At 37.6% G+C, this 13295-nt stretch overlaps 1 protein-coding gene across 1 annotated transcript in view; it reads left to right on the top strand.

Moving 5' to 3' along the window:
* Positions 1 to 12876, top strand: part of OSTM1 (osteoclastogenesis associated transmembrane protein 1) — a 34047-nt gene extending 21171 nt beyond the window's left edge. The window contains exons 4-6 of the mRNA XM_059401153.1: positions 4845 to 5012; positions 6971 to 7136; positions 10246 to 12876. Coding sequence (XP_059257136.1) covers positions 4845 to 5012; positions 6971 to 7136; positions 10246 to 10301 — 390 coding nt within the window. The 3' untranslated portion in view covers positions 10302 to 12876. The remainder of the gene's footprint in view (positions 1 to 4844; positions 5013 to 6970; positions 7137 to 10245) is intronic.
* The last annotated feature ends 419 nt before the right edge of the window (positions 12877 to 13295 follow it).

Below are 13295 nucleotides of genomic sequence, written 5' to 3'. Positions count from 1 at the left end.
CATACTTAGCCTCCTAGGGTCTGTGACAATTTTTCAGTCTTTCCTGTTTCTCATGACTGATAATTTTGAGGAATACTGGTCAAATATTTTATAGAATGTCCCTCAATTTGAGTTTGTCTAATGTTTTTCCCCTGGCTACACTGGGACTGTGGGTTTTGGGGAAGAGCACTGCAGAAGTGAAGTGTCCTTCTCGCCACATCCTGTCAGAGATACACACTAATGACCTGGTTTGTCCCCGGCAGTGTTATCCTCATCACCTGGACAGGGTAGTGCTTGCAGTTCTCTTCAATGGAAAGTTACCTTTTTCTTCCTCTTTCCATAATCTATTCTTTGAACCAAGTTATGAAGTAGCAGGAATGGGGGTGGAGAAATTAAGCTTTAAGTCTTGGAGGGGGGAGCATTTTACTTAAATTATTTAGCAATCTTTCTGTAAGGAGGATTTGCCACTTCTTCCACATTTATTTATTTATATCAATATGGGCGCAGGGACATTTATTTCATACATTGGGTTGTAATTAATTTTTAAAAGTTTTTCTTCTGAGGCGCTTGGTTGGCTTCGGTCAGTTAAGTGGCTGCCTTCGTCTCAGGTCATGATCCCAGGGTCCTGGGATCAAGTCCCAAGTGGGACTTGATCAAGTGCCTCTCCTTCTTCCTCTGCCTGCTCTTCCCCTTGCTTGTGCTCTCTCTCTTTTTTTCTGTGTCAAATAAATAAATAAATAAATAAAATCTTTAAAAAAATAAATAAAAGTTCCCTCCTATTTGTTGAATGAATTCTTTTTCACTGAGGCATTGGCTCTGCTGCCTAGTAATCTATTTTCCCTTTGAATAATTTTATTTGCTTGTTTTTTTAAATTTATTTTACTTTGTTTTCTTTTTCTATCCATTATTAGGCTTGTCTTACTTTTTTTTTTTTTTTTAATAGATCTTATTTATTTGTCAGAAAGAGAGAAACAGAGAGAACGTGAGTGCACAGGTAGGGGAAGCAGCAGGCAGAGAGAGAAGCAGGCTCCCTGTCGAGCAAGGAGCCCAATGTGGGACTCGACCCCAGGACCCTGGGATCATGACCCGAGCCGAAGGCAAACACTCAACTGACTGAGCCACCCAGGCGTCCCAGGCTTGTCTTACTTTCTTATGTGCTTATGTGGTAATGTAATAGGATGGTTGTACCAGATTGGGAGGGCTGGAAGAAATCTCTCTCTCTCTCTCCATGGAGAGTTTGGTTTCTGTAGCTTGGCTTTCAAAAGTTCCCTCAAGCAGGCTCCATGCACTCACTTTAACAAACATTTATTGGGCACCGATTATGTGCCAGGAGGCAGTGTTTTGGGCACTGAGGATAGAGCAGTAACCAAGACAGGTAAGATTTCTGTTTGTATGAACTATGTCCTAGTACAGGTAAGATTAATAACAAAGAAATGAGGTAATTAAGAGTAATGAGTCCCAGAAAAGGAGTGTAGTGTACTGCATTAGGTGGGCAGGGAGTACCTCTCCAAGCAGGTGAATTTTGAGATGATCTAAATAAGGTAGAGTCAGCCACAGGAACAATGTTTTCCTTAGAAGCAAGGATAAAGGCCTTGGGGAAGAGAATAAGCTTGGATGTGCCAGGAATAGGAAGAAGGCCCATTTGGCTGGAGCACAGCGGGCATATGTGAATGTGATATGGGGAGATAGGCAGAGGCCAAATCATGTAGAGCTGTGCAGAACAAAGGAAGAAATATGGATTGAATTTTAAGCACAATGGGAAGCCATTTAAATCAGGAATGTGACATGATATGAATTGCATGTTAATACCGCATTCTGGCTGCCCTGTGGAGAAACTCAGTTGAACCTAGGCAAGAATGGAAAGAAGAAACCTAATTAAGAGGCTGTCACAGGAGAGAGATGGTGTGGACTGGGGTACTGGCTGCAGTGTTGGAGAAACGTAGATCAGGATATATTTTGGAAGTGTATCTAAGAGGACTTGCTGGTAGATTGGGTAATTCCTGAGAATGGTGGAGGCTGATGGAAAAGGAAGAAGAACCAGGGTTCTCCTAGGCTTTTGGCTCTGAGTAGCTGAGAGAGTGATGGAGCCTCAGGAAAGACTGGTTGTAAGGGATTGGGATTCTGTCTTGAACAAGTTAAGATGGAATAGCTATTAAGTATTTAAGTCGAAATATTGAATAGTATTATAAATGAAATTGGAGCACAGGGGGGACGTGTGAGCTGGAGATAGAGATTTGAGAATCGTCAGATCAGGTACAGATGACATTTAAAGCCGTGAGACTGGGTGTGAGTGAGTGAAGCTATGATGATATAAAGAAGCCCCAAAGACTGAGTTCTGGGGATATTAAAGGTAGTGTGTGTGTGTGTGTGTAAGGGAACTAGCTAAAGAGACAGTGGTGCACTGGGACGCAGGGGTGTGAGAGCACCTGGCTCCGGGGGTCCCAAGCACACCAAATTTGGCCACTCATTGCTGACTAAATCCAAAGGCAGAGAAATGAATGGTGATGGTGTTGAAACCAGAAAGGAATTTCCGTGAGGCCTACACTGGGGAGTGGGGCGGGGGTGGGGAATGGGGGGTGGGCTAGCCTCTGAAAGACTGTCACCTAAGTACCTGCCAAAACTCCTTCCAGGTTTATATAAGGAAAATGTGGGGCAAAGGTGGGCGGATACCTGCAGGGAGTCTTTGAAGGTCAAACGGATCATTTTCATGGAATCATTTGGGGGGGGGGCGTCTTACAGGCTAGGGCAGTTCTTGAAGCTTCAGGGGGTACTGTTGGCTCCCATTAGGGGATGCTCTGCCCTTAGGGTCTTCCACTTGAGTCAAGAGACCAATAGCAAAGAAAAACCCTACTAAAAAGTTTGAGTCAGAAGGGAAGTAACGAAGTCCTCTTTCAAGGGTAGCAATGAAACTGGTGATGTGGGCTGTGGCAGTGGCTCCAAGCTCAGTGACTGGGCTGGGATGTGGGTTTATTCCAAACCAGATCCATTTGGGGTAGTTAAGTGTTTGTAGATGGCTTCTCTGGAAACCTGTACTGTCTTGGTGGCTGTGGAAAGACTTTTTTGTGGATGGATTTGCTGGCAAGTTAGGGCTACTGTGCTCGCCTGTTGCATCTCTAGAGGACAGTGAGTGGGCTCAGAGGATCAAGGTTCACAAGGGACTGGTTCTGGTGAGTCCCTCTGGGGCCGGTATTGTAGCTTGTCTTACAGTATCACCTTCCTGTGAGAAGACTTGCATGTCACCTCTTTCTATTTTAGGTGTTACTCAAGTGCCTGGATTTACCTTTCTTAAGGCACTGGGCTCAGTCATCCTCTTCCCAGAATGCTACTTCCTCATTCCTTTCAAGCACTGCAAAGCTTTTTATTGTTAGGCTCTGCAGTCGTTTATTCAGTCAGTCCCCATGTTGATGGAGATTTTACGATTACAAACATGTCTTTTTTTCCATATAACTTGGAGTATTCCTCTGACTTTAACTGTCTGGTAGATTCCTAGAAGTGAAATTATTCTGTCAAAAGATATGTGCGTTTTACATTTTCATATCAGTGGCTAAATTACATTCCCCCTTCAAGGTTCTGTGCTGTATATTTGACCTAACACATTTAGCTAAATGCACCATGGTTCTGTGAAAAGCTTTTCTTGTGGCAAAACTAAGGAGACTGATTCTCTGTCAGATAGATGGTGAGGGTAGCATTGTGGGGGCTACATCAGTTTAATTCCTTTAATTTTTCTTCTTTTCTTTCATTCCAGCATTTTCCTTTAGGCTCTAAGGTAAAGAATAAGGGGAAGAGAAAGCAGGAATGTGAACTGACTGGTTAGCAAACTTGTTCTTGAAAAGACAAATGTCAGTTCGGGAAGTAATATAATATCTTATATGTTATATCCACCACCTTCATGTCAGGTTATATAATTCTTTGGCATTAGTCCCTTTTTGTTGACTAGAGAGGCCTGGATTACAAGCCTTGGGATGAGAGAGTGGAGTGGGGATATAGTTTTGGTGCATTTTCCTTCCCCATTAATAAAGTCCCCTCTGTTTCAGTAAGGCAGACTTCAGTGTTAAGTCAGCTCAGGCAAGGACATATTTTATTTATTCTGTGTGAGTAAGCTAGATAATGACCAAATTATTTAGGAAATTTTTGGTATTTAGGCATTAGTAATTTGGCATCTGAGCTGTTCTCTGTTACCAGTGGCTAGTACGGTGGGTTTCTTTCTCCCTTCTTTCCTTCTTTTTTTTTTTTTTTTTAAAGATTTTATTTATTTATTTGACAGAGATCACAAGTAGGCAGAGAGGCAGGCAGAGAGGGGGGAAGCAGGCTCCCTGCTGAGCAGAGAGCCGGATGCGGGGCTCGATCCCAGGACCCTGGGATCATGACCTGAGCCGAAGGCAGAGGCTTAACCCACTGAGCCACCCAGGCGCCCACCTTCCTTCCTTCTTTTAGGTTTTATTTATTTTAGAGAGAAAGGAAGATAACATGAGTGGGAGGACAAGAGGGAGAGAGAAAATCTCAAGCAGACCTCACACTGAGCGTGGAGCCCACTGCAGGGCTTGATCCCAGGACCCTGTGATCATGACCTGAGTCAAAGCCAAGAGTCAGATGCTTAACTGACTGTGCCACCCAGGCGCCCCTGGTTTTTGCTATATGTTTGCCTTTCATACCAGGTCTCTAGTCCTTGAGATCTATAATACCCGTAGTGGTAGCAATATATTATAGATGATAAAACTGAGGCTCAACAGTGATTTACTGATCTGTCTAGCATCATAGCTCCATACTTCAATGTGCTATATTTTTCCTGTACTTGTACTCTAGGAGGCCAAATAGCTTATGTTAAAGAGATGTAATGTATATTATATGTGCCTTTGATGTTTTAGGGGAGCATTCACAGTCTTCAGCAGTTAAGGAACTATTCAGAAGTTTGCAAAAACTGTCGTGAAGCATACAAAACTCTGAGTAGTTTGTACAACGAAATGCAGAAAATGAATGAACTTGAGAATAAGGCTGAATCTGGAACACATTTATGCATTGATGTGGAAGATGCAGTAAGTAATTCACTTCTGATATGATGTATATTTTGTGGTGTTGCTGATTATGCCTTCAGTATCATTATTCCCTTTAGAGGTATGTTGGAATCTGTATATGCTGTCTTCAACTAGGAATTACTGGTTATAAGTAGTAAAATTTTAGAATATCCTGATCTATCAAACTAAAATGAACACTAATCAAGTACTTCATAAATGAGTTGAGAATTTGGTATATTTGGTCTTTCAAGGGTTTTTTTGTTTTGGTCTTTCAAGTTTGATATGTTTCATTTGCAGAGGCATTGGTGTTATAAGTTTACATTTCAGTTTTTGTGCACTTGTTGCTGATTAAAGAAGTCTTTGGTTTGCTATCATTGTGTTTCTGCAACCATTTATACCCCACTGCTTTTATTTTATAAATCTGAAAATTTTAATTTGTTTTCTTATTTATAGCCTGTCACCCCTCACTAAAAAATTAGCCACGTGAGGACAAGGACCTCATGTCCTTTTTTGTTTGCTATTCAGTATTTAGCCCAGTGCCTAGCATGTAGTGGGCCTATTGGTAATGTGTATGGTTTGGTCAAGAAGAGCCTTTTCCTCCATGGTATAGGCTGCCTTCACATGGGGCACCACTAGATGGCGTTCCTGCCTTTTTATGGGACTATGGTGCCTGAGTTTTGAGGCATCCAAGGGAAGAGAAATTGGCTCAAAGAGAGCTTAAGGTCCAAATTGATAAACTTAATGGTTGAGAATGATGAATGTGAAACAGCTCAGAGTGAACTATAGTCCATCAATAATATTCAAGATGGTAAAAAGCACTTAATATCAAACTTAAAATGGGTGCTCCATGGGGATTTTTGGTTTTTTTACTGCTCTAATGTCTGGATTAGTACCTGGCTTCCAATAGGCTCTCTATAAATACTAAATATATGTTTTAAGAATAATAGTCTATTTCATAATTTTTAAAATAAAGAAAAATGAATACTGATTCTCTGACATAAGTTGGTTTATACAAGACATCAACATGACCCCCTGTTTTAGAACATCCTTCTTATAATAAACAAAACTTAGCAGGAAACATACAAAGCACCAATTGCAAATCGAATCTCAGACAAAATTCAGGCAAGAACGTTATTCAATTTATTTTCAACATTAAATTTGAGAGTTTCCATATATCACTTAGCATGTTCAACAGAAACCATGGACTCAGTGAAAATGAGGTATTGCTGACCCTAAATGTCAGTTTTTACTGTATGCTGCTAAATAAGATATTATCTAATACAATTTCCATGACTCATTAGATATTATGTACTTAAATTGCTTGCCATATGAATCTTTTATAATATCTTGGGTAATATGCTAAACATTTCATAGATATCATCTCTTGAAGAGCAGCTATATTTAGTTGATATTTTTCTTTCCAGTCTAAAAATAATGTGGCAAGCTCAGTGAGATTATATGTAACATAAGAAAAAAGGTTTTTGTTTTTTGTTTTTTTGTAAGCCTTCCCCCTAGTTTTATTGAGCTATAATTGACAAATATAATTGTAATATATTTAAAGTGTACAGTGTGATAATTTGATATACACACATTGTGAAATGGTTTGCACAGTCGAGTTAACACACCCATCACCTCACATAATTACCCTTTTCAGTCTTTTTTAATGAATGAAGCATGGTCTAACCATATTCATATTGTTATAGATTCTCTGTTTGCGATCTGTGAAGGTTGGCATTCTTTGGATGGTGCTGTAAATTTAGAATATGAAATTTCTATATGGATATAAACTTACATAGTGACTGTGAACTTACATAATGACTGAACTTCCCTGGCAGAAGAAATTGTCTTCAACTATCAATAGATTTTTTTAGGGATATATATTTAAATTATGGATGCCTGTTATGTTATTAATAAAACAATTATATGAATTAAAGACAAATTAAATGTAAAATAAAATAATTTTTTTGTTACTGTTCCAGATGAATATTACCCGAAGACTTTGGAGTCGAACTTTCAATTGTTCAGTCCCTTGCAGTGACACAGTGCCTGTCATCGCTGTTTCTGTGTTTATTCTCTTTCTACCTGTTGTCTTTTACCTCAGTAGCTTTCTTCATTCAGAGCAGAAGAAACGCAAACTCATTCTACGTAAGTTCCTTTTTATAACTGTTTATTTATTTAGCTAACACCTGTATTTTAAACACTTAGGCCTGTTTTAGAAATGATGTATATGCTCTGCAAACTCAAACTGTATTAAGCTAAAAAAGCTCTTTACTTCAAATTTTAGTTACATTTACTAATAGAAGAGATATGTAAGGAGTTTATAATTACAGATAATTAAAGTCAACAGTACAGGATCTTTCGGGTCTTTTAATTGAGAAAGCATGGAATAAAGCTGGTAGCAACAAAAGAATAGCAACAAAGGTTTTGCAGACTTGAAATGGCCATAGTAGGGAGATAGACAGCTGTTAGGCCCATTGAAGCCATTGCAGAGCCACCTAGAAAGCCATCTAAAAAGGCACGTAGAAACATGGTGAAAACACAGATGATTTATGAACAAATTAGAATCCTAGTTGCAAGATCAATACTTGAAATACAGCATGTGCTCAACACATACTCCCCATCAAATAGGGCAGAGCAGAAAAAGCACTAACTAGAAAATCCCATCTAGCTGAAGAAGAGTGGCTTCTAAGTGTCATGGTTTCTCATTTATTATCAGGATGAAGATATGGGCTTATCCCTTAGTAATTTTAATCTTAATTTTTATTTATTTTTTAAAAGATTATTTGTTTATTTGACAGACAGAGATCACAAGAAGGCAGAGAGGCAGGCAGAGAGAGAGGAAGAGAAGCAGGCTCCCCGCTGAGCAGAGAGCCCGACTCGGGGCTCGATCCCAGGACCCTGGGATCATGAGCCAAAGGCAGAGGCTTTAACCCACTGAGCCACCCAGGCGCCCCAGTAATTTTAATTTTTTAAATAGAGAATACCTTTTGTAGAAAAATGTTAGGCTTTTTTTCTCTTAAAAATTATTCTAGTCTAGGAACCTATGAAATAAAAATTCTTTCCCTTATAAATTTTTCTTTTTTTCTATTTCTTTCTTTCTCTTTCTCTCGTACTCTTTCTTTCCTTCCTTCCTTTCTTTCTTCCTCCCAGCTTTACCTGTTTTAGAGAGTGGGCATGAGCAGGGGTAGGGACAGAGGGAGAGAGAACCTCAAGCAGACTGCACTGAGCATGGCCTTAGCTGGAATCAAGAGTTGGGATCCCTAACTGACTGAGCCACCCAGGCACCCCTCCCTCCCAATAAATTTCTGTCTAGCCTTTCTTAGTTCTTCATAGTTTATTTAACCTCACTTCTAATATATCTAACCCTGCATCGGACTCTCTGTTCAGCAGGGAACCTGCTTCCTCCTCTCTCTCTGCCTGCCTCTCTGCCTACTTGTGATCTCTGTCAAATAAATAAATAAAATCTTAAAAAAAAATTCATTGAATAAAAGAACATTGTATTGAATGATAGTATTTCCTAGAGTGTGTTCCTTAAAATACTAATCCTGTGAAATTCCTTTTTATGATCTTTATAATGTACCTGAATATAAATTAAAGGCTCTAAGATTACATTCCCAAAACTTGACAGCAGAACTTTTGCATAACACCTATTAATGTTTCCTGGAAGCATTGTTTATGAATTGATTTATGAATTTAAGAAAATGCTAGTATAAGCAAACAGTTCTTATGCTGTTACCTGATGGACTTTGTTACTTACTTTTCTTTATGCCACAATTTTTTATGCCCCCATTTGTTAAGTCCTGTGGTAGGAATTAGAGATTAAAAAAAGGAACAAGGCACAATAAATACCCTCAAAGAACACACTGCTGTAATCCAGTTACTACAACAAATGTAGTGGAGGTATACAGCGTGGTTGGAATAAGACTAGGAGAGTAAGACTAACTCTGCATTTGGGATGTTGGAACTCATCATTAGATGATGATCTCTTGGGTAGAACTGGGTTTTTTTTGTTTGTTTGTTTGTTTGTTTGTTTTGTTTTGTTTTTAGTATCCCCTGGGGTAGAATTTTGAAGGATGTAGGGATTTATCAGAGAATAAGGAAACAAAGAAGTTGGAGATCAATGCACTCATTGATATTGCCACCTGGTTCGTTTAATATGGTACTTAGTAGGAAGCTAGATTACTTCTAGTGGTTTTAAACAGCATGACAATAATAAAAATAAAGCCCTCTTAATTTAGTTTGCCTTCCAAATCCACAGAAGGCTTAAGAGTAGACTCCTAGCTTGGACTGTTTTTTAGGTCAGTTGCCCTTTAGTTTAGCCTGAAGCAATACACTGGTCCGGAACGTTACGTTGTCATCTTGCGCTCAGAGTGAAAACCAGCAGAGGCTGTGATGGAAACTAAAACACTGGTTTTCACCCTTGAGCGCATATCAGAATTGTGTGCAGAGCTTTAAAGCAGAACAAAAAAGTTGGTGCCTGGGTCCCATTGCAGACCTTCAAACTCACAACCTCCACTCTCATGTTGAAAAACCTCTAAAGTGGAGAGATTCCTCCTTATGCCAAGTAAGATACTTTTACTCCAGCACGGTTGTTTTTCATTCCTGGACCATGAGAAACATCGATGTTTAACTATCAGCATGAGTATTATCAAGTGAAAGAGCATGATTTTCTTTACTAACCCTAATGACTCAGTCCCATTGGCATTGTAATCAAAATGGATTGTATATATTTTATTAACAGCCATATATATATTTGTGTGCCTGTGTCTGTGTGTGTAATATGACTCACTTTTCTTTGTAAGCCATTTAAATTTTTTTCTACTTTGACAGTTTTTTGACATTACAGAATTATTTTAAGAGAAATCTAGATTTGAATTTCTAACTTCGACTTTAAATATGTCATTATATTATTGTACCTTATAGCACTTCCATTTTTTTAAGTAGAGTACTCTTAACTGCATTACATATTTGAGATTATAATATTCAGGATGATATAAATTATGTCTGTTTTATTTGGTACTGCTTCTAACAAAGGCATATATGGCTTCAAGCAAAGTTATGTTTTTTGAGGTTGGTGGAAGAAAATAGGCTTAGGCTTTGATTCTTAGAAAATTGATTCCATTTTCTATTGAAAATAATCTATTCTGATTCAAACATAGAGTTAATAAGTGAATACTATAGTTTACACAAAAATAATTAATAATTATGTTTGGATAATTTATGCTTAAAATATAAATACTTCTGATTTATCTAGCCAAACGTCTCAAGTCCAGTACCAGCTTTGCAAACATTCAAGAAAATTCAAACTGAAATCTACAAAACGGAGAATTAACATCATGTTCCGTAGATGAATGGTGGAAGATACAGCTTGGTCCAAAAGAAGATAAACTGATTTTGACAAGTCAAGTTCCTAAGAAATGCAAGAACTGCGGATTTATTTTTAAATAAGAATTTTCCATTTTTCTTTCCTTTTCCATCCCCCTTTTAAGGGTTTGGGTATTTTTAATATCCAGGCCTAGCAATGTCATCTATTTTAAAGTGTATTTGTTATAATAACATAAGGTGCAAGAACAATCTTCATTTTATTTTGTAGGCATATTATTACTCTTTGAGACTTCTGGTATCTCCTTATTAATGTAGTACTTAAGTAGCAGAGTTTTTGAAAACTAACATTTAAAAATTAATCAGTTATAGCAAAGACTTTGGAAAAAGAAATATACTTGCCAAAAGTAGCCGGTCCAAAGATCAAATTCACCATTGCAGTATTATTGTTACATATATATTTAATATCATATATATTATAAATAATACGTGACTCAATCTCTAGTTTCCTTAAAGTCACTTTTGAAACCACTAATTATAAACCTCCCTAGCAATTTTTAGAAGCAGGAAGGCACATTACATTTATCTTTGTAAAAAGATATATGGTAACTGGTTTCTTACTTAACTTTTATAAATAGTATTTTGCACCTTATTTTTGTCTTTATTTCATAAGTAATTTGAAATCACTGGACTGCTGTATTATATTCAGGGCAAGATGGATTCTTTTTCTACCAGGGATTTGCATTGTGAATTACATGAAGCTATTTGGCAATTTATAATTTATTACTACTTTAAGTCAAACGTAGCATTATCACAATATATTTAAGTTGTGGTTTTTTTAAAAAATCAAGTTTCTCTTGGGTTATATGAAGATTTTTGGAGGGGAAAGAAAAGAGGGGTAAAAAAAACTTAAGGCTCAGAAAATAGATAGGGAAGGACCTGAGGGGACGCGCACCATAAGACTGTTGAATGGTTCATGTTGAGGGCATGAGTTAAGATGAGAGTCTGATACAGAAAGCATTTAGGATAAGATGTTTGTTTTTTTTCTAAGTTATTTAAACAGATAAATGTGACATGATGGAAATGAAGTCAGATGTTGCACTGTCAGAAAGCAAATTCTATTTTGGAATGTTTAAATCAAACTTTCTTTAAAAAAAAGCTTCATTTCAGAATTGGGCATCACTTTTTTCCTCAGGTTTTTAGTGCTAGGTATTTCATTTGTTAATTCCTTCTTGCTTTCTTGATGAAAATAGGCTTTGTTTTAAACGTTGAGAGAATGAAGTCTGCTCTATATAGAAGTAAGAGTTAGGTTGAATAGTAGAAGAATTTTAATCCCTTTGTATACTATAACTGCTCTATAATGAGGTAAGAAAGTTTTGAATTTTTTTTCATGTTTACTGTGTATGCAGAGTGAGTAAGACTCATCTTTGGATATATAACATATCCAGAAGCTGTTACAGGTTTTCTAGTCTGCTGTGATCCACTTAAAATGTGCTGGGGTTTATTCCACTGTCACTGTTCACGCTGCTGATACTAATAGCACTGTCTTGATTTGAAGCATAGAGTTGAGGGCCATTGAAAGCAATCTTTCATTAATGCAGATAAAACCAGTTTACATATGCAGAGTTACAAACTGGCATATTTGAATCTGTAAGTAGTGACTCTTTGATCACCTTTCAATGTTATGTGTTTCTAAAAACCATTGCTTTTGGATATGGTTGCTAATAAGCACTTTAGAAAAGAAAAAACAACCTTTACTATTTTTCTGGTTGAGTCGTTGGTCATTAGAAGTAGCATCAGCAATAGATTTCAAAAGTAAGTATTAAGCATTACACTAAAGTGTGTAGATACTTCATTTTTAGGTGATACTGAAAAATTCTTTGCATAGTTTCAAATTCTGAGACACATAGCTTATGTGTGTGCGTTAAGATAATCTTTAGCTTTTTGACACTTTGAAATAAAGGAAGTAATTTAAGGAAATTGCAGTGCCATATTTGTTTTTTTAATGTTTTTTGTTTTGTTTTGTTTTGTTTTTTTTGAGAGAGAAACAGAGCAAGGGAGTTGGGAGGGGAAGAGAAGGGAGGAGGGAGAGAATCCTAAGCAGGTTCCACACTCAGCATGGAGCCCAGTGCAAGGCGTGATCTCACAACTCTGTGATCGTGATCTCAGCCAAAAAATCAAGATTCAGATGCTTAACTCATTGACCCACCCAGGCGTTCCAAGCCATATTTGATTTTTAAATGCATTTTTAAAACTTCAGATGTAGTTGAACATCACATTTCAGTTTTTCAGGCATTGAGTTTAAGTGCCTACTTTAAAAGTACCATCTAGGGGTGCCTGGGTGGCTCAGTGGGTTAAAGCCTCTGCCTTCGGCTCAGGTCATGATTCCAGGGTCCTGGGATCGAGCCCTGCATCAGGCTCTCTGCTCACCAGGGAGCCTGCTTCCCCCTCTGCCTGCTTCTCTGCCTACTTGTGATCTCTGTCTGTCAAATAAATAAATAAAATCTTAAAAGTACCATATAATAATTTTGTTGTAAATAAAAATGTGCTTGTGGAATATTTATTTTTTTGTTGGATTTGAGATGTTGAACTAGCATCAGCTATCCTAAAGTAACTCTAAATCAGTAACACCAGAGTTTAGTTGGTAAATGTTACTTCTAAGGGGACGGCATTTTCTAATGTTTCACGGATGGGCTCTAATTCTACTGCAGCGTACTCCTTAATAAAGTGAAATGTTTTCCCAGAACATTATATACAGTTGGGGTTGCTTTCCTGACCAAAGACTTGACATTGTATGAATAATAGACATCAGCAGCAATGAATTAAGAAAGCAAAATTACACTAGTAACCTTTGTAACAGTTGCAGATAGAAAAAAATTACTTTCCAAGTACATTGTTTTCCGAGCTAGTAGAAACTTTAGAGGTCATCTGGTCTTAAGACTCCTAGAGCCAAATGGGTCCCTAAAGATCACTTGATCTAAT

Source organism: Mustela nigripes, chromosome 5 (genome assembly GCF_022355385.1).
Source record: "Mustela nigripes isolate SB6536 chromosome 5, MUSNIG.SB6536, whole genome shotgun sequence".
NCBI classification, from domain to species: Eukaryota; Metazoa; Chordata; class Mammalia; order Carnivora; family Mustelidae; genus Mustela; species Mustela nigripes.
The sequence above is the reverse complement of the archived record's forward strand: the minus strand, read 5'-3'. Positions and strand labels throughout refer to the sequence as shown.